The sequence below is a fragment of the Sander lucioperca genome, chromosome 8 (assembly GCF_008315115.2).
Source record: "Sander lucioperca isolate FBNREF2018 chromosome 8, SLUC_FBN_1.2, whole genome shotgun sequence".
Classification (NCBI taxonomy): Eukaryota; Metazoa; Chordata; class Actinopteri; order Perciformes; family Percidae; genus Sander; species Sander lucioperca.
The window spans coordinates 40,506,203-40,528,859 of record NC_050180.1 but is presented as its reverse complement, the minus strand read 5'-3'; the positions used below and the strand labels follow the sequence as shown (position 1 = coordinate 40,528,859).

The 22,657-nt window shown below is 39.3% G+C and overlaps 2 protein-coding genes across 2 annotated transcripts; one reads left to right on the top strand and one right to left on the bottom strand.

Annotated features, from left to right (window-relative positions):
• The first annotated feature begins 13,439 nt into the window (after positions 1 to 13,439).
• LOC116046647 (olfactory receptor 10A3-like) lies at positions 13,440 to 14,375 on the top strand. The gene has a single exon (XM_031295044.1). The coding sequence runs from the start codon at positions 13,440 to 13,442 to the stop codon at positions 14,373 to 14,375; it is 936 nt and encodes a 311-aa protein (XP_031150904.1).
• Positions 14,376 to 21,298: 6,923 nt separating this feature from the next.
• On the bottom strand, positions 21,299 to 22,240 carry LOC116046645 (olfactory receptor 52A5-like). The gene has a single exon (XM_031295043.1). The coding sequence runs from the start codon at positions 22,238 to 22,240 to the stop codon at positions 21,299 to 21,301; it is 942 nt and encodes a 313-aa protein (XP_031150903.1).
• Between the last annotated feature and the right edge of the window lie 417 nt (positions 22,241 to 22,657).

Sequence of the window (22,657 nt, the reverse complement as noted above, 5' to 3'; positions counted from 1 at the left end):
TTCTTCAGCTGTCGTGTCAATAAAGGCCTAAAAATGCCCAAAAGAGTAATCAGTAGTTTCCTTATTATTATACATATTATTATTGAGCACTGTAGTGGTTATGACCATATCAGTGACTATGTAACTACATGGGAATGGGATAAACGATGTCTGTGGCTTGCACAGTAATAGCGTTACTGAAGCTTAGCTGTAGCCTTGCGCTGTCTCCTGGGAATTCAGTTGTAGCAGGAAAAGGTAAACAGTAGTGTGCAGATCGGAGTGTAGTGTTTGAAGAGCGGAGTTGTTTACAAGGGAAGAAGCTTGGAGTAACGTAACTATCGAGAATATAGCAGATATACAAAACACGGAAGAGCCTTTTGAGTTTGATGGTTGTCCTTATTTATTCTAACCCGAGTATACAGAAGAAGAACTAGCCTTACAAGAATTGGGAAGAACGAGACAGGCAGAGGGGCAACAGGCAGATGAAGCAGCTGCTCCAAGCGCAAGCTAAAGCTAGCCTTCAGTAACGTTATTACCGTGCAAGCCACAGACATCATTTATCCCGTTTCAATGTAGTTACATAGTCACTGATATGGTCATAACCACTACAGTGCTCAATTACCTATTTTTGAGGGGGAAACAAATAAAAGAATTTCGCCGCAAAGGCATGATCTGTCCTCTGGAGGACATCCACCAGACCACCGGGCGCTTGGGGGATTTTTGTCGGCTGCGGGAGGGGGACGACACTACTACCACACAGATCGACACTGACAAGCCTCCTACTCACCAACACCAGATCGATCACACACAAAATGGATGAGCTACAAATACACACGGAACTGCTGCGTGATGATTTTCACAAAAGCCTGGCTAAACACAATTATCACGGACGGCAGATAGCAGCTAACAGCTAGCAGCTAGCAGCTATCAGGCCAAGCTACCCACCGGCAGGATCAAGACAGGGTAGGTGAATTTAAACAATGTCTGAGTTGAAAACGCATCTTTTTGTCACGTTAGGGCCCTGTTCATGTGGCACAGACATATTAATTGCATTTTCTGTCTGTTAAGAGGCACAAAGGCACAAAACTTGCCACAAAACCCTAGCTCAGTGGAAGCTTGTACACATAGCTGCAGCAACTCTAGTTTGCTAGGACTGATCCAGCTCGGGTTTTTTTCTATCGAAAGTACTCGCATAGCTATAGCGATCAAGATTAACGTAAAAATTGGCCGGATTTCTCCTTTAACATTACATTGCAGCTTGTTTCGCTGCTGCCGACTGCAGAGGTCTTGCTAATACTGGACCAATTTCAAAGATTATTGTTTCCCTCAATCACTTATAAACAAAGTTTCTACACTGTATTGATCTGGAGGTACTGAATATGATATAATAAGTATATTTTGATGTTGTATACCTAGGGGTTAAGGCACATCACCTGTGGTGCCAACACACTGATTGGAAAATCATGTTAACCTTAATTGGAACGTGTTTCTCCACTCAGAGAGCCTGGGTTACACATGTAACTGTCCATTCTCTATTGGGTCGAGACTTTCTCTTTACCCTACATAGTCCCATATATTTATGGGTATTCTAAGACACACAGCAAGGAAACCAAGCAGATGAAAGTATGAAGGGAAATTAAGGTGTTTTCACTGTTGATTTGTTTAACTGTTTCACTGTTATTTTAAGTTCAATAAATGCAACATTTTTCCAAAAGTCAATGAGTAATTGTATTAAATAATTGGGATTTTAATATTGTCCGTTCAATTGTGATTATGATATTTTCCACAAGTGAGCAGCCCTTATCTCAGCTGCTAGAAATAGTAACACTTTATTTATACAGTACTTTTAAAAACACACGGTTGCAACGTGCTTAACACAGACATGTGCAATACATATGAACAAATAAATAACAATAAACAAGACAAAACAAAATACAAATTCAATTTAAAATACAGCATAAAGGGGGTGTAGCCCTTTACACGAAGGCTAGTGTATAAAGGTGGGTATAAATAAACATAAATAAATAGTTCCTAAATAAACCCATTCATTCCTGTTGTAGTCCATTCTTTAAAGCATATGAATGGAGGAAGGCCAGCTCTGTGGCGGGGGCTGCAACTGGACAGTCTGGAGTCATAGGCAGAGAGGAGGGTAAAGGACAAAATCAGAGACATCTTAGTTAACCCCTCTCACCCCTCCGTGACAAGCCGTGGCAGATGGGCTGCTCATTCAGCCACCGGATCATCCCACCCAGATGTCATCACTCTGACCAGCCAGCTTCAGATATCCAGATATCCACACGTGTTCAGATTTCACTGAGTTATGACTCAGTGAAGGTGTGTGAATTCTGTCACAAACTGCAGCAATCGCTCTCTAAATGTTTTAAAGCATCCAAATCCAGCCTTTCTTAAAGTGCTGATATTATGCTTTTAGGTTTTTTCCCTTTCCTTTATTGTGTTATGTATCTTTTTTGTGCACGTTAGAGGTTTACAAAGTGAAAAAGCCCAAACTCCACCCCAAAGGGACTTACCATCTCCAACAGAAGACACTGTTCACAAACTGCTCTATTGTAGTCCAGCCTTTACTTCCGTGACGAACGTGCATTACTTTGTAACACACGTTATAATGCTCGCCTAGCTGCTAGCTTGGCATGCCCTCATACTCTGCTTCTGACTGGCTAGTAGTCCTTACCTAGGTACTGTCAGGGCACGCCCTCATACTCTGCTTCTGACTGGCTAGTAGTCCTTACCTAGGTACTGTCAGGGCACACCCTCATACTCTGCTTCTGACTGGCTAGTAGTCCTTACCTAGGTACTGTCAGGGCACGCCCTCATACTCTGCTTCTGACTGGCTAGTAGTCCTTACCTAGGTACTGTCAGGGCACGCCCTCATACTCTACTTCTGACTGGCTAGTAGTCCTTACCTAGGTACTGTCAGGGCACGCCCTCATACTCTGCTTCTGACTGGCTAGTAGTCCTTACCTAGGTACTGTCAGGGCACGCCCTCATACTCTGCTTCTGACTGGCTAGTAGTCCTTACCTAGGTACTGTCAGGGCACGCCCTCATACTCTGCTTCTGACTGGCTAGTAGTCCTTACCAGGGCTGCACAATTAATCACAATTTTATCGAAATCGCAAAATAAACTAGTGCAATATCCAAATCGCAGGGGGGCTTAATATTTGTTAAAGGCAAAATTTGTGTCAAACCACTCTAAAATAAAGTACAGACTAAAGAAAAACTCTTTCTTTGATACAGATCCTCGCAAAAAAATCACACTTAAATCATTTATTTATATATATATATATATATATATATATATATATATTTTTTTTTTTTCAATGAAAATGACAATAATGATACAAAAATGATCATTCCCTCCAATATTGTGAATCATATCGCAATCGCAATATCAGTCAAAATAATCGCAATTAGATATTTTCCTAATATCCTGCAGCCCTAGTACTTACGTACTCATACTCCGCTTCTGACTGGCTAGTAGTCCTTACCTAGGTACTGTCAGGGCACGCCTTCATACTCTGCTTTACAATACCCAGAAGACTGTGCAAGTTGCAGTTGCAAAAAACTATAACAATATTCAAAATTGTAGCTGTCACTCAATCACTCTGAGAAATACAAGAGAAGATCTGATACCGCTCTTTCACTAGCCCGCTAAAATTCAATCCAGCTATTAGACATGGCCTGCTGTAAGCAAAAAACGCTTGGACGCTTACTTCAACACATCAACACATGAATCGAATAAAACAAACAAAGAACGCAACTATGATCCTGCATACATTTGATTTGGTTTCATATCCAACGACAGTTCTCAAGTTAAAGCAGGCTTCACTTATCCGTGTGAATGTACCACGATAAACTCAGATGTGGGGGGTCGTGTGGGATATTCTGGTATTATTCAGGTTTTAGAGGCATTCTTTGGACATGTGTACAGCTCATTCAGATTATGTCTCAATCTGGGTTTTTACTGCAGTTTGTGACACTTTACGGCCTCTTGCCTTTTTACGGCTAACGGTCAGCTCTGTGCGTTGCTATGGTTACTGTACACAAACCAACCAGCAGACAATTTCCAGGGCTGCGATAGAGATGCACAGCCAAAAGAGAAAAAGGAGAAACACAGCTACTTAAACATTATCAAAGACTTGTAAAAACAAAAGGTTTTGGGATATGAGGAGACCTTTTCTAGAAGCTGATTGAAGGAATGAAAGAGGGACGCTGTGTTTACACGCACCAACAAGTCCTCCACCGCTGGAACACTCTGAAATATTCCTGTTTTACAAACTGGAATACTATGTGCATGTAAACATAGCTGCAGCTTTACCTGCAAAAACCTCACAGAGTGTCTTTGCTTCATGTCTCTCCCTTTGCGCCCCCATTCAGTTAGTTTAAACCAAGGCGGTAAGCCTCTCTCCACAACGCATACCTCCTATGGCGCCATTGTGATGCTAACAAGCACTCACCCGCCGTTAGCATTCCATGTTTGTAGTTGTGCTCCAGAACGATGCATCAAATGCATCTCACATGAGCCTTTTTTCTCTGGCACTGCTGGGGTTAAAGAGATAGTTTGGTTTTTTGAAGTGGGGTTGTATGAGGTACTTATCTGTAGTCAGTGTATAGTATTTTGCAGAATCAAATTATATTTATACAAAATATAATCAGAAAAGTAAATATGAGGGCGCCCATATGAAGAGGTTAATTCCTCGACACAGAGGCCCAGGGTTCAAATCTGACCTGCGGCAGGTTTCCTGCACGTCTTTCCTCTCTCTCTCCCCTTTCATGTCTAAGCTGTCCTGGGGATTAAAGGTGGAAATGCCGAAAAAATAAACTTAAAAAAAAAAAGTTAATATGATGTATTTTCATATATTAAACTACCCAGCAGTATATAAAGTCATTAAAAACAGCTCTACCTTTACCAGCTGCAACATTGAAGTCATCAACACACTAATGCAGCAATAATTAGAATATGAAAATATAATATCTATTATTCTGCAGAAAGTACTTTTCGTACATTAAGTGCATTTTGATGCTGATTCTTTTGTACTTTTACTTGAGTAACATTTTAAATTAGGGCTGTGCAATTAATCAAATTTTGATTATGATTTTGATTCCAGCTACGAACGATCACTAAAACAATGATATCTAGAAAAACTATTATTTTATACATTGCGTTTTGCACTAAACTCTTATTTTGTCTGAATGACCTCCAGAAGGCTAAATCGCTTCTTTTTTTGTGGCATTAGGCCTTTATTGTGACACCCATATACTCTTTTATGTTAAAAAGTTCAAACCGGAAAATTATTTTAGGGATATTTCACAGTTCAAGGTGTTTTCACTGTTGATTTGTTTCACTGTTTCAATAAATGCAACATCTTTTCCAAAAGTCAACGAGTAACCGTGGTTATAATAATGATTTCAATATTGACCAAAATAATTCTTTCCATAATCGAGCAGCCCTATTTTGAATGCAGGACTTTTCCTTGTAACAGAGTATTTCTACACTGTGGTACTTTCTATTAAAGTAAAAGTTCTGAGTACTTCTTCCACCTCTACTTTTGTGTGGCGTAGTTTAACAGTTTATTATTAAAGTCAGCAAAATGACTCAGTAATGTCACTTTAATAACTCATAAATCAAACTTTTCATTCGTAGGAGAAAAAGTATGTGTGTTTGTGATAACTTGTTTCTCAGTTGTCCCCTGAGGCCGTCACACTGTGACCACTGGGTGATAATTATCTGGCTGAAGTCAGGCCGCCCCCCCGAGGCCTGACATGTTGTTCATCCACGCTAATGACACTCATTACAGTCTCCTTACATCAGCAGCAGGCTTCTGTGGACGCCATATTGGTGTTATCAAAATAGATTGCATCATACCACACACACACACACACACACATACACACACACTAAAAAACAATCCCAACTTTACTTTGAAGATTTACTTTCTGAGGACTTTGTTACCATACTTTAACCTCTTTGACCTCCTATAACATTACGAAGGTTTATTAAGACCATATTAAATTAAAAAGAAATTATAAAAAAAGGTGGAGGGGGTTAAAATTTGGAGAAAACCCCCAGAATTTCCGAGATTAAAGACCTACATTTACAGGCTTTCTAGATTTTGAGTTAGATCCCACATGTGACAGATGTAAACAAAGCCCTGCAAACCTATTACACATGTTTTGGACATGTCCAAGAATACATCATTTTCGGCAGTCATTTTTTTTAAGATTATTTTTGGGGCTTTTTCCCTTTATTTGTAGTGACAGTGGATAGACAGGAAAGGTGGGAGAGAGACTGAGGATGCAGCAGAGGGCCACAGGTCAAACTCAAACCAAGGACTCAGCCTACATGGTGAGCACGCTCCTACTGGGTGAGCTACAGGTCGCCCCCCCCCCCGGCAGTCAGTTTTCATTACTCTTTCTGAAATACTAAAGGAGCCAATTGATCCATCCCCTCTCACTGCTCTGTTTGGTGTTATATCACAGGATATGCATCTAAGGACGCTTTCACACCTATAGTTGGGTGGACTCGGTGCATTTCGGTTGCATTTTTCATTTTGTTCGGTTTGCGTTCACACTGAAGTTTGTCAAAAGCACCAAACACTGTAAACACACGTCACGCTTGTTCATTGGACAGAATATCTGTAACTCGCCAACAGTCTCAGAAAATAATGGAACACCACCACAGTCATAACGTCTTGGGTTTTCTTGTTCTGATTAGGGCTACACGATATGAGGAAAATATCTAATTGTGATTACTTTGACTGATATTGCGATATGATTCACGATATTGGAGGGAATGATCATGTTTGTATCATTATTCTCATTTTCTTTGACTAATATTAAATCTTAAAACATTAAAATGATTTTATAATGTGATTTTTGCGAGGATCTGTGAAGCAGTGCTACTTCTGCTACTTGGGCGGAGTGATATGCTTGCAGCACCTGAGAAGCACCGTGGTGAGGAGCAGAGAGTAGCAGTGCTTCGCCTTTCTGAGAATATAGTTCCCAGTTTATATACGGTTAGAAGATGGCTGTGTCTCATGTGACCTTGTTATTTCTACACGCTGTGATACAAATCACAACATGTAAATACGAACATGTTGGCGTTATTTTGTCACTTATTCGGAGCAGTAGGCTAGATGGAACCGATTACCTTCGGGATCCGTGCTAGGCTAAGCTACCGGTGGAGCCGTCAGACAGAGTTACAACACGCACGGACACGAGAAGGGTATGTATGGACTTATCTAACTCTGGGGGTTACAGGGAATAAGCTAAAGTCCCAATAAGTCGGCGTGTTCCTTTAAATCATATAGAAGTCTGTAAATTGTGTGCAAGGTTGAAGCTGCAGGCTAGTAAATGCTCTGTTGTTGGTTCACTTTCTGTATTTGAGTCGGATCACGTTCTCACCTGAAGTGAACCAAACTCTAGTTCACTTAGAAGAGAACCAAGACCCCTGTTTTCAAACAAACCAGAGTTCTTTGTTTGATCCGCTCCAGAGTTGGGATGAGGTTTCACCTCGCCCCAAACCAACCGGACTATCAGACCAAATGCTCCAGGGTTGGTTTTAAACGGACCAAACGAGGCAGGTGTGAAACCAACCTAAGTAATATTAAGTGTAACATGCTGACCTTTTGCACTCTGATGGCCAGGCGACTCGTTCTCTTCAGATGGAAAGACCTCCTAGCCCCTTTGTATCCTCAGTGAATTTTGATGTGATTTGATTTTATTAGGATCCCCATTAGCTGATGCAGAACATCAGCTACTCTTCCTGGGGTCCACACAAAACAAAAATAATAAAAAATAAGAGCAGTATAACTAGCATTTTTCCTTCTTGCAAATATAACATATTCCTCTTCATATCCTGTTATAAATATTACACTAAATACATACGCACTGAATGTAGAAAAGTTAAATCTTATATAACATCTTTGTATACATATAAATATTCCTATACATAAAAAGTACAAAAGTAGTAAACAAAATATGGTTACAGGCTTAGGGCCCTTAGATGTTGCTTTTCTTGTTTTTTAAAGTCCCAGTGTGTAACGTTTGTAGTTGTTCATTATCAAAATCTGTATTGTCCTTCACAAACTTGTCCTTTTTCATGAATATTGACCACCACCACCATCAATTTCAAGTATTCCTATTAGCTTGGAATTTTACATTTGTGCTTGCATGAACTGGGGTAGACGCTCCATAATGATGCGCCATCTTGAAATACATTAGGCGGTAAGGGACATACAGAACATACTGCTCCGCCTTTCGTGTTTTCGACTCAGCTGCTGCTAATAGAGAGCCGAAGTCACGCTCTTCTACTTCCAGTCCATGGCACCTTAATTCATTATTATTTTTTGATCCCGTTTGAATTCAGCCATGGATTACAAATATGTTGTTCGTCAATTTAAAACATTATTTTTCAACCAAAGAAAGTCTCCGTTTGTTAAACGGTTGAAGTATAACACTGTGAAAATACGTAATTAGAAAGACTACACACTACAATGTCTCACGGATGACGTCTCGCTGAAGCTACGATGTCTGTGTGTATCGTACCAGGGTGTAACGTTACTCTAATGAGCAGAGGATCTTGCTTGTTCTTTTGCTTCTCTGCTGAAAACACTTCACTGGATAAAACACATCAGGTAAGATAACGTTACATGTGTTGTGGAACAGAGCTAAGCTAGCTAGCTAGCGAGCAAGATGAGCATCAAGTTAGGTGACGTAAATTGTGTGAGACGAGAGATGTAGTTCACTGAGCGGTTTCACACAAAACTAAGTGGCACTAGGACAAGCCTACAGCTAACTGAGACTTTCTTCGGTTGAAAAATGATCTTTTAAATTGATGAACATCATATTTGTAATCCATGGCTCAATTCAAATGGGATCAAAAAATAATTAGCCTCTCCCCGTTCACTACCGTTCAGATTTTTTCCGAGTTAGGGTCCCATGAGGTTAGAGTTTAGATTCTCAGCCCAAGCCCGACCCGAGGTCGTGTCGGGCTCGGGCCGTTATTTTCTGCCACTATCATCGGGCCGGACCCTTGATCAAGCATTTTTTTTTTTTTTTTTTTTTTTTTTTAATCCATTACCTATTTAGCCTAATTGGGTGGGGAGAAAGCTATGCCATAATCAGAAATATTATAAATATGTATTGTGACGTCATGAGAGGCTACACCGCTCTCCAGGGGACAGCTCAAGCAGTGCGAGGACACAATGTTCAAACAAAATAAGGATTTTATTACAGTTCCAGGGAATTAACAAAAAAAAAACACTCCAACTTCACAAGTGGGACCCGGTTAATCTTCAAGGGTCAAAACTTCAAATAATGTCTCTTCTGGTTGTTAAATCATAATCTTGATTCCCTCAGGTAAAAACAATCTCTTCAGCCTTACTTCAATCCGAGCTGCAGCCCGTGGCCAATCCAGCCTGTAAGTCCTTCCGACATCTGGTAATGATTCCCCACCTTTCGTATTCCTCTGCAGCAAGCACAGCTTGTAGTTTGTCTCTCCAAAACTCCCACACCCACACGAGTGTGTCTCTAGGTCTTAAAAAGCTCTTCAGCTCATCAGGATCTGATCAGTCTCAGCTGTGTGTGGGAATGTAGTGTCTTGAGTGGAGGAGTTCCCGACTGCACCAGCAGATGGAGCCATAGCTGCTTGTGATTGCAGCCACTTCAAAGGAATGTAACGTCCCTCCAGGACACAGCCTCTCGTGACATCACAGTATATATAAGCTATATAAAAGTAACAAATGTGTACAAAATTTAGGCTGCAGTTACAAAATGCAGCACTTCATGCGCGGAGTCTCCTCCTCTCGCATGCATCACACCGGGCCTGCTGGGCCGTATGGTGGAGCATCACACCGGGCCTGCTGGGCCGTATGGTGGAGCATCACACCGGGCCTGCTGGGCCGTATGGTGGAGCATCACACCGGGCCTGCTGGGCCTTATGGTGGAGCATCACACCGGGCCTGCTGGGCTGTATTGTGTATCTTAAGTGCAACATGGAGCTTGAAGATGTAAAGAAAAAAAGAAAAACAGGAGAATTACCTTTGAGCAAGTGTGGAGGAAAGTCGGAGGTATGGAAGCAGTTTAAACAAGTCGTGGGCAGTGACAACAATATGTTGTTCATCATTGTTTCTTTTTTTTACGTTTCTTCATTCGGATCCACTTGCGATCCGTTCCATTCTGAATAAACTAACAGCAGTTTACAGGCTTCGTCCTTGTTGTATTGTTCTAGGTAGGTTCGGGCTTGATTTTTTGGGCCGATCTAAACTCTACATGAGGTCCACCGGAAGGGGCGGGACTTCAGCTTTCTATGGGTATCGTCGCTTCCCGGCCCCGGCAAGTTTAAAGAAGGAAACATGGAAGACCACACGTATTCAAAATCCAGCAAGAGACCGGCGTCATCAGAAAAAAGAGTGAACATTGGAGCTGCTTTGGAGGCACACACCAAATCCCAACTAGTTAATTATCCTCCGGACCGCTGCAGTCTCCGTTTCTTTCTCTCTCCTTTCCGTCGGGTGGCGCGCGTGCCCGCTCGTGGTGTGAAGCGCACGTCCACGCCACTCTCCGACATGAACTCATGGATGTATTAAGAGAACGCATGAACAACAACCACGGCTGATTGACGGCCTTTTGTACACCTTCGCTTTTTGAAGCGTGAAGGCTACCGTAGCTGCAATACTACGTGGCGAGACAGAGTTGATTGCGATATATGATCTCAATGCTAGATGGGAGGAATTCTTACACAATGTAACTTTAAAGCTTGATTTATTGTGCGCATTAGCAATTTCAAATAATTGATGCAATATCTTAAACTAGACAACATAAGATACTCTCTCCAAAAGTCTTTTTTGAAGTTTCATTCTATTTGGCATCCTTTCTTGACTTTGAATTTGTAGGAAAAATAGAAGCACAGAATGTATGAGACACAATATTATATTTTAATGTGTTGTAACTGATTTGTCTTTTCTCCTGTCAGGTAAATATATAAAGGGACCAGCTTTGATTTAGAGCTGTTGGGTGGGTAGATGTTTGATTGTTTACATTTTTTATATCTTGTAAACACTGATAATCTGTAATCAACAGACATTGATCAAAACGAAAATTCCTAATTTTACAAGAAGCAAGCGTGGATGTCCTCTGAGATTCCAGTGGAAAACATAATCTAGACTTCTATAGTAACAGACTTCTTTTTGGAGCCAGCAAAGTCGCCCCCTGCTGGAAATTAGAGAATGCAGCTTTAAGAAGCTTCAGCATTGGCTTCACGTTTGTTAGACCCAGAAGCTCCGTCCATTATCTTTACAGTCTGTGCTTCGCAGCAGCTTCGGTCTAAAGAAATGAATCACTCTCTCCTTCTCTCTCCCCTCAAACCCCACCATCCCACACCAGAACAGTGACAGAAAGTTAAAACTGAAAAATAAAATTGGAAATATAAACTGACAGTGAATTGTCATGACATGAAACTTTGGGTTATTATCCTTATCTTGGTTTTGAGATTTAAAAGAAATCAGAAAATCTGTGACATTCCTGTTCGGCATCACGATGTCCTAGTTAGTAAGTTAGAAGTAAATTCAATTCAACTTTATTTATAGTATCAAATCATAACAAGAGTTATCTCAAGACACTTTACAGATAGAGTAGGTCTAGACCACACTATATAATATAGTATAATTTACAAAGACTCAACAATTCCAGTAATTCCCCCAAGAGCAAGTGTGACGGTCCTCCATGTGACAGTCTCACTAGGTTGTGTATATGGAGCTGCATCTGCACATGGGGAAACCAGACCGAATCAGGGCAAGCACGTCGACATCACGGACAGAGACACAAACAGCATGTGTTATCTAAAACAGATCTCCTATGTATTTGGAGAGAATAATAAACATAATGAACATTATAACTCATATAAAGGACAAACTATTTACATTTATTCAAATAAGGCCCAAACCTATGCCAAAACTCAAAACAGTGATGATTTTCTTCTCTGTAGAACGGTTTAGAAAGGTTATAGACGATCTTTGGTCACATCTAACTATTCGGTTCTATATCCTCGTGTGATCTCTCTTCACAATAAACAATCTTTGCTTGGTCTCTCGGATGACATATTCCCGGCCTTATATGGGCCTAATGTGTTGATGGACCAGCCTTCCATTGATGGACAAGACATCAACAAGCGTCTCCCAGAGCATCATGGGAAACAAAATGGACGGTTAGCATCATAGCTAGAGGCGATCAGCGCCGACAAACAAGCAAAAAAGTCATAAATTATGTACATAAAGTCTATCAATCGTGGGTGTAACAGTTTGGATTTATTGTTCAAAGACCCCGAAAAACTCAGAACTTCCAGGCTGGATACAATATGATCAATAAGATGCCGTTTTTTTATCGTATACGACAACTCTGGCGCAGACGGTTAACATTGCATATACAGTACATGGCTCAATAACAGGTTAAAATATATGTTTAAAAATCACATTATGGGTTTCTACAATGTTAATAGAATATTCTTTTGTCTATTTCTCAAAAATAAATCTTAAAGCACATGTTAGAAAGTATACTATGTGCTGTTTTTTTACGCCGATTGAAGGTCAATAAATATTGTGCCTTTTATATCATAACCTAGAAAAGTGGTTCCCAAATCTGGTCTGAGTTCTCTGGTGAGCCCTCTAGTGGAATCTTCCAGTAACAAGCGTAGTCAGTGTGTGACACAGCGTAGCTCCCTTTGGACCCTGTGTGTACAGGTTGCTGCTCTCAGTGTGACAGAAAAACAGGATAAAAGTTCAGCTGCTGCCTCAGTCTGCTGTAGGTCAGGGGAGGGTGCTGTGTATTATTCTAAAACCTAAGATTACATACACTGATGCAAAGACTGTTTTCTGAATATCTTTTTGACTGCTGGACAGACCACAGGACACATATGAACACTATATACAGTATAATGTTTCAGCTGATTATATCAGCTGTTATAAGACACAAAAGTGGACAACTTCACTACGCTAAAAGCTTTTCAGAAAGGTTGAATGTAATTGCAAATATTTCACTTGTGGAAAAGAACCTTTTGAATGTCTGTCATGTATGAGCCTTGTTAATCTGGATACTTCTCTTTCTCATTCATTGAACTGTAATATTGTTCAATGAAAAATGTGAGGTTGCTTGTGCATTTAGTTCATGTGACACTGACCTTTTTCCTTCCATGTCTATTTTTTGAACATGTCTTTCTGAACTATCTGAAATGTGTTATTTATGCAGAATATTATCAGCCACAATTGTTAGAAATGTGCAGTTTATGCAACTTACATGAATGCAGGCTTATTGTAAGTGTTGTGTCCACTGTTAAAATAGGACATTTTGCTGAGAACATTTTAATCTAATTTACTGTACATTGATCTGTTTAACCCTCCTTTCCCTCCATCATTCACTTCTCTTCTTCCAGCTCTGCTGTTGGTCAGACATGAAGAGCAACAACAGCCTGAATCCTTTGTATTTTCAGTTCACTCTGTTTGCAGACTTTGGGCCCCTCAGATATCTGTTCTTCAGTCTGTGTCTGTTGCTCTACATGACTATTGTCTCTGCTAACATTGTCATTATTCTGACAGTCTGTCTGGAGAAGTCTCTGCATCAGCCCATGTATATTTTTATCTGCTGTCTGTCTTTTAACTCTCTGTACGGCTCAGCTGGCTTCTTCCCCAGGTTTCTGATGGACATTCTGTCTAACACTCATTTGATCTCACGTCCATTTTGTTTCATTCAGATATATGTTATTTACACCTATGCAGGATATGAGCTGACTCTCCTCGGCATCATGGCCTACGATAGATTTGTTGCTATTAGCCAGCCTTTACACTATTACAGTAAAATGACATTTAAGATGGTAATACATCTTGTGATTTTTGCCATGCTCGTCCCTGCATTTGCTGTGGGTTTCATGTTGTATCTTACTGTTAGATTACCGTTGTGTGGCAGCAAACTGAACAGGCTTTTCTGTTCCAACTGGCCTGTGGTTCAGCTCTCCTGTGTGGACACAACTCTGAACAACATAGCAGGTCTGTCTCTTGTGATAACAACCATCATCATCCCCCTGTTCTTTGTCCTGTACACCTATCTACGTATTCTGCTTGTTTGCAGGAGAAGCTCGTCTGAATTCAGAGGAAAGGCGTTACAGACCTGCCTGCCTCACATCGTGACATTTGTAAACTATTGCATCTCAGTGTTCTGTGAGCTTTTACTAAGTCGATATAACATTGATGAAATGAATCCATTTGTTATTGTTGTTTTATCCCTGGAGTTTTTGATCATCCCCCCCATTAATAACCCTCTAGTTTACGGCCTGAATCTGCCTCAAATCAGACGAGTAATTTTTAGCTTTTTTAAAAGATACAGAAAATGATTCCTGCTTCATTATTTTACACACAACAAGCACAGAGAGAAACTAAAGAAGCTTTAATTCTGTTATTCACATAATGGGCTTCTAGAATATAGTACCGCCATTTTAACTGTAGAGATATTGTGTTTGTTCACATTTATTTTAAACAAATCAGAATATAGGTAAAGAAAATAGATCACTCTCCCCCCTTACCACATTAAATATATTAATGTTTTATATGCATGATCCAAATCATGAGACTAAAATACATCTTAAGGACTCATATTGAATTATATTTTGTGACCAAGCTTGAATGTTATTTCTATAAATCATCTTCTCTGTTTCCTTTTGTCAGCAGTCATATTCTGTATGTAATAACACACACATTATGAGAAATAAAGCATACGATGTGCTGCTTAATAACAATACATGTTTGGCTTAATGATTGTTTTCTTCTGAAACAAATAGTTATTGTCTATTATATTATATCAACTTTGTTTTTAACTTAGTTTATTGTGTATCTGAATGCCTCCAGTTGCCCACAGGGATCATATGAAACTGAACTGGACTCTAGTGAGCCATTTGAACTTTTAAATACTGCAGCTGTGTCAAAAGATTTAAAGTTATGTGGAAGTTTCAACAACAACAAAATCCACCGGATCTCATTAACCTCTCCAAAGGAAAAAGCTGCTAACACGTAAACAACTTGACCAAACTCTGGAGGCCTGACCTCACACATGTTGTTAGACTTTGTTTTGCTCAAGTCATGTGACTCTGTCATAATGAGAACGCCACACGGAGAGCAAAGACCTCCGCCAAGGCTAACGGTGCATTCACGTGCTCCTCTGATGGCCAGGGGCGGGGATAGGGATTAAATATTATTGGCTCACCCCCCCAAATCCATTTGGCGAGAGTGCTGTCAATCTGACAACTGTGATTCTGTCACTCGGCTGCCTGTTCTACCAATCTTCCCAGTCCTTCTCACATGTTTTTAATAAATGTTTCCATGACTTATTCTGAGACCACGGAACCAGCACTCAAATGTTTTTAGTGGCCGACTGAGCCTATAGAAAATATGTATTGTATTTGGATATTCATTTTGTTTAAAATGGAATCAAGTGAAACTAATTATGAATGTGAGGTTTTGTTTAGCTGAATAACATTGTGTTGTTCTATCTTATATCCAATATTTCCTATCTTTCTAAGCAGATTTCCCATGCTGTATTCTGATAAACTAGTCCATGCATACATGTTATTGTTGTAGCTGAACTATTGTAATTCCTTATTATCAGGTTGCTCTCTCTGATGATTCTCCATTTTGCCAAAACACAGACGTGATTATTTATCAAGTGCAGATTTTTGTTTACTCGATAAAACATTTTTTGGTGTGCTTACATGGACTTTAATTCAATTTATTTATTGCCATACAATATAGTTGTTGGCAGAACAGACAATCACAGCATACCAATTTAGACACATGATAAGAAATGAACACTTAACAAATAATACATAACCCCCACCCCATAAAATATTACATACATCCATTGATAAAGATATTATCAGTCAATACTTCATACTTCAACACGGCACTACAGCTCTTCTGATAGAGGTGTGTTTACAGAGAAACTACATTCTCTAACAACTGATTGTTCTGCCATCTAGTGGTTTCTGCATGTTTCTTCTATTTGTAACAGACTTAGGAAATAAACCCCATAGAGTTTAGTGTGTGTGTGTGTGTGTGTGTGTGTGTGTGTGTGTGTGTGTGTGTGTGGGCCATATGTTCACTAACTTCTTGCTGATATTTTTACATTATCCATCAGAATATGATTATTTACTGAAGTAAAAGTAACAACATCTCAGTGTAAAAGCAGAGAGCTGCAGTCAGTTGGATAAAAAACTCAGAAAAACTTAGACACCAGAGACAGGATACGAGAGGACTGGGAAGACCGCCTACAAAACAAATCAATGTCAAGTACCGGGAGATGTGACTCAGTTAGGCCCTATGTGATGACAACGAGATGGAGCCTAGATTAAGGTAAAGGTCTTTAGTGCTGTCGCATTACTGCAATATGAAACTAAAAGTGGATCAGAATCTATACATTGTAACAAAAACTTGGACATTGGTTCGGACTTTCAGATGTGGAAAGGGGCCAAGGCTAGAAGGGATACAGCTACGGCGACGACGCACTAAAACGACTAGTTTAAGGTTAGGAAAAGGATTGTAGTTTGTGTTGAAAAAAAACTTCTGATGAACCAACACAGGTTTCCTGGGTAAAAGTATTAAAATTATATTATTAGATTAGATTAGATTTTGCGAGATGTTGCATCATTTTGCGTAACTTCCAGCCGTAGCTGTGTCCCTTCTAGCCACAACCGTGAAAAGGCTGTTACACAGCACGGAAACAAAGTCTTCGGTCTATTACACCATCTCTACTACACAAATACACAAGCATACTCTCTCCCCCTGCACTCTTTTACACACACACACACACACACACACACACACACACACACACACACACACACCCCAAGAGTGGGAAAAAAAAGTTGCAGGCCTGATGGTAGCTTGTGTGTGATGCTGCCGACAGGACGCTATCTTCAGTTAAACAAACACACATGAAATCCAACTTAGAGTTAGCTGTTAGTCCAAGAAACACAGCTCAAACACGAAAACGAAAACCAGTCACCAGCTACGACAAAGTCCTCTTCAGCAGGGAAACACGCCGTCGTCCTCTCCGGTCCAAAATCAGTGTCCTCCGAATCAGCAACTCTCCGCCGTTAGCTCCACTAGCACATTTGTTCTAAACCACTGTTGTTAGACAAGAAAAGTGCCGTAGTGTAGCTACACCTCTTCAGCTTCGTTACTCCACTTAGATCTTCTCCAAGCTAACTATTCTAGTGTCTCTCGATGTTTGTCAGTGTTTTCTTTCCTCTTCTCGATTTGCGATTCTCTCCACTCTCCTCCTCCTGTCTCCGCTCAGGGATTTTGTTCTGGCACGTACGCGAATCACGACGAATGACGTCAGGTAAATGAGACCCGGTTGAGACAAGAGTCTATCACAGGTCTAGATGAAACGGGTTAGGATTCTGAGAATGTTATTTTTCATTTGAATGTTTATGCCGCGGCCGGAAAATTAACGATTATTAATCGATTATGGTTGGCCACTGCATCGATTATTTGATTCATTTCAACACCTCTAACACACACACACCCACACACACCCACACACACAGAGGTCAAATGAGGGCAAGATGATTTGAGGGAATGTCAATATGTGTGAAGTGAAGCTGATTAGTTTCTGTCATTTACTGCAGTGAAAGAGGAGTTCCATGATGACAGGACAGACAGACCAGTCGATGAAAATGAAAACGGAGGGACAGACAACTCAGGATGACAACAATAAAGAGACAGACAAATGAGGATGGTGACAGAGACAATACACAGACAGACAAATACACATGAGACATCACAGAGACAGAATTCTTTAAATGTCACTGTAAATAACTGATTAAATGTTTCATATAATGAACAAATAGTCTTTCTTTCCCCCGGAAAAAAAATACATAAGTGGGCCCCATTACTGGGCCTTGGCACAAAAAAGTTTAAGAAAGGCTGTCTTAATCAACTCCATTATCTGTTTGTCATTGAGTATGTTTACATGCACACTAATATTCGACTATTATTCTGACTATAGGCCTATTCGCATTATTATATATTACCTGGTGACCTCTGGTCATTTGTAATAATTACAGAGGTTGTCTGTGATCTTAATCCCGTGCGAATCGGCCCATGTCTGCAATTTTTGAAGAAACAATTTCCTCACAAATGGTAAAAATGTCGCCGAACACCGAGGTCCTGTGATTATATTAGTCCCGTGTATTATTCAGGTTTTAGAGGCGTTCTTTGGACATGTATACAGCGCATTCAGAATATGTCTCAATCTGGGTTTAAACTGCAGTTTGTGACAGTTTACGGCCTCTTGCCTGTTTACGGTCAGCTATGTTCGTTGCTATGATTACTGTACACAAACCAACCAGCCAACAATTCCCAGCGCTGCGGAATGCGGATGTTTTTGGATACGCTGTGTTCACAAGAAGAATTTTTTTTTTCGCTGATAATTAGGTCCTATGTTCCCACAGCCCTATGTTCCCACATTTCTAAGATTCTTTTCAAAAAAAGGCCCTATGTTCCCACAGTTCCCACATTTCTAAGATTTTTTCCCAAAATTAGGACCTATGTTCCCACATTTCCTTTCTCATAAATTTGTATCAGTTATCCCCCTTTCTTCCAATTTGGTAACCAATTACACCCAACCTATTATCCAGTAGCAATGGACTGCAGAAGGAATGTAACCCTAACCCTAACATAGGGCCTAATTTTATTATTTTTTTATGAGAAATATACCAATATATTTAAAAACTAAAACTCCCCCTATAGACGTGGCCCAGAAGCTGTTACAAAGCTAGTTTACTTGTAGTTCTTCCGGGCTGGGTGGGAGGACTTGTTCGACTCTTGTGTTTCTGCTGTCTGCCGTGAATGGGCTTCATTTCATTTCAGATTGCCGCCACCGGCCAGCTGACTCAGCAAACAGTACATGAGACAAATACATGAAACTGTATTTTATTATTATTGTTAGCTTTATTGTTCACATCCTCAAATACAACATTAGACAAAAACATCAATATTACGAATATTATGTATTTGTATCTTTCCTATCCACCGAGCAGTAATTACTACGTCACTTCTGGAGTATTCAGCTGATTTTTTTAAACGTTATTACGGTGCATAACTTACTGGAACAAAGCTGAGCAACATGTTGTTGCTGGTAACAAAACCCCTGATTAAATATGTACATTGAAGCGATACTGGCGTTAAAGACCCACTGATCGCTGTCTGATTCTCTGAAATGAATGCCCGCATTGCATTGTGGGATATCGGCTTTGAATGCGCCCAGCTCGGCTCATATCGTAGCCTACTGTTCTATCTTATTTACTGTAATATTTCACATGTAATAAGACCGAAATAATATTATTAAAATAAAGAAATGCATACAATGTTGATAGATGTAGTGTTATAGTTCTAAAAATATCAATAAACAACAAAGCAATCCAGCTTCCCTGGCCAAAATAACATTAAAAGAAATACATATAAACCATGATAAGATCTGGTCAATTAATGTTGATTAAAACAGCTGTTATTGGGCTAAAAATACCAATAATAGCAAAGCTGTATCCAGCTTCTCTGCTGCAGCCAGACTGGCAAAAAGATTTGTGCTGTGATCACGAAAGATGCTTCCCATTTAAATATATTAGTTTAAAAAAGTGACACCATCACGTAAATCTTCACAATATCGTGATGGTATCACGATCTAATAGATTTCTTTTTGTGATGCCATCTGGGGATTGGCTAATAAGGACTGATGATTGACACCTGGATGAACTGATTGCTCACATATCCATAGATAGGAGTGCCTGGGCAGTCACTGACAGTGTCTAATCCCCAAAGACTTATAGAACATATTATGCACCATCTGTGTTGTTTATAAGGAACATTTGAATGCCCTTTTTGGCCAGTTGTGACAGCCCTATGTGTATTGGATTGATCAGAAAAAGACAAAGATCCCTCTGAGAGAGTTTAATAAGAAGAAAAGAAATCAGCAGTCATTGGTAAAAAGAACTGAAAGCTAAGCATTACAATGTGTGCAGATTTAAGAGGAACAGGTTACTGTGTCAGTGTCACAATAAGTGCACAATAATTCAATTCAATTCAAATCAAATCACTTTATTCATCCCCAGGGGGCAATTAAATGACACAAAGAGCAGCATATTCCACCACATACAGTACATCATCAATAACAATAAAATAAATACATACATAGTTATATGTAAAAAGAAAAGAAAAAAAAGAAAATGCAACCTATAACAAGATGGAATTAACTTTTAGCAAGCTCCTATTCACAATGAAAAAAACAAAGGTTAGTATAGAGTTAGCACTGCTGGAATATCAGCTGAACATACTATTGACTAACACATCTCAGTTTAAACCTCTTCAATCTAACTACTGAGTAGACTGCAGAGGGCCCAAAGAAAAACACATCAACTCAATATTGAGAGTTTCAATAATGATCAAGGGGCACTGACACTTTTCTGAACTGGAACACTAATTCAACTTCCAAGTTCTAACAGTTTTCTCATTCTTCATGCAACACTGTGTGGACATCCACTAAATTGATGTTTGAATCATTTCATTCTTTTTCTTCCGGGCCCAAAACTAATTTCTATGTAAATAACACATATAGTGTCTGAATGATACGTCTTTTATAAGTGTTAAATAGTCATTGTTAAAGGAAAGAGGTAAACATGAATATAACAGCTGACTAGAAAACCTCTTGAACAGTGTCTGAGTACAATATTAATGACATAGTGCTGCAGGCCTTTACTTTAATGTCATAACATTTAATTCATACGTGTTAAGGAAATGTTACATGTCCGATGTAGTTTGCTGCCGGGACTTTTGCATGAAAGCGATTGGCATGTCAAGAGTACTTGTTATCATGATCAATGATTCTGTCAGATCGATGGTTTACTGTTGGCCAGGGGGGGTTGAAAAGTGATCTTCAAGGCACAATAACACACTTCCTCAATGCAAAAAGACAAAGTAAAGCTAAAACAAATGGCGTACCTAGAAATAGGATTCTACCATTGCCAACATGTATTTAAAACAAACTTTTAATGTTTTTTTTTTTTTTATTAAACCTGATCATAAAAAATAAAATAGTGTGTTTGACTTTTTAATTACTGCAGAAAATGATATGTCATTACAATGGTAAAGCTGATGACCATTTATTGTATAGCAACTATGACATTTTTTTATTTCTTCTGGATTAAACATCTTCTAATAATCAAAGAAACCTCATCTCTACATTATTATTACAGAAGACAACAGATCATTTGTTGATATGTTGGTGCAGTTCTCTTTGACAGAACAACCTCCTGATGTGATTATAAATTTCTTTCATTTTTAGTCCGTATATGATTGGATTAAAGAGAGGATGATACAAAATCACTTGTAAAGTCATTATAAAATGTATAGTTTTTGGAAGCTCCAATTCCAGTTTAACTATAATGACATCATATGTAAACAACAAAGAAAAGCTGATTAGAACCAACAGATGAGGTAAACAGGTCTGTGCAGCTTTCATTCTGACTTCTCTATGACTTTGGTACGTTACTATAAATATCTTTGTGTATGTAAAGATTATGAAAAGCACAGGGAGAATTGAAACATTGAAAAAGACAATCACACTGTACACAGTGAGTGCTCTTGAGCTTACACAGTGAAGTTTGTAAATTGAGTTGTTGCAAAAGATTCCTTTCAAAGTAAAGTTACAGAGTTTAGTATTTGCACTAAGTGATACTGGAACTGCAACCTGACAAGCAGGCACAAACCAAGCTAAACCCAGAAAGATACGGACAGTTGTTTTCTTCATGATAGTGTGATATTGCAGAGGTTTACATATAGACACATATCTGTCATAAGACATGGCTGCCAACAGTAAGAATTCTGAACTATTTAAAGAGTAATATAGGAAACACTGAAAGAGACAGGCTGAATAAGATACGAGCTGTTTTTCAGATAAAAAGTCAATCAAAAGCTTTGGGTAGATAGCAGTGCTGATAAGAAGAGAGTTCAGTAACAAAGCAGCAATGAAAATGTACATAGGCTCATGAAGGATTTGGTGAACCCAGATAAGGTACACAATAGTAGAATTACTGCAGATTATTAGAATATATACTGTGAACATCACCAAAAAATAAAGATATCTGTATTTGTCCATTTCAACATGCCCACCAAGAGTTATATATGTTATATTTAATTCACTATCCATTAAATATAATTTAAAAATAAATCAATGTTAGTGTATAAACCAGGCAGATTAGGTAACATGCATACATGAACTAAACAACGATTGAATACAACATGTTAGATTGTTTAATTTACAGTTACCTGCACTTAGTGTGTGTTGACCTTCAGAATTCAGAAAGTGAACTGTTCGGCTCAGTGGACTGTTTTTATCAGATTTCTTGACCCGCCATGGATCTCATTAAAATGTTATACCAAGAGTTGTTATCATGTAAACAACTTCTTCATACTCTGGAGGCCTGAACCCAAAGGTGTTAAACCTTCTTTACATGGGTGTTTGGTCTCTTTACATTTTATCTGATAATGTTTACGGCCTTCTTCCTACACCGTTGGGGGTAGGGGTCCTCAATTGATGGCAGCTGCGTCCTGCTGAAGTGCAGAG

Bases quoted from the DNA above. Each gene is read 5' to 3' on its own strand.
- LOC116046647 (XM_031295044.1), top strand. From the start codon at position 13,440: ATGAAGAGCAACAACAGCCTGAATCCTTTGTATTTTCAGTTCACTCTG.
- LOC116046645 (XM_031295043.1), bottom strand. From the start codon at position 22,240: ATGGATAGTGAATTAAATATAACATATATAACTCTTGGTGGGCATGTT.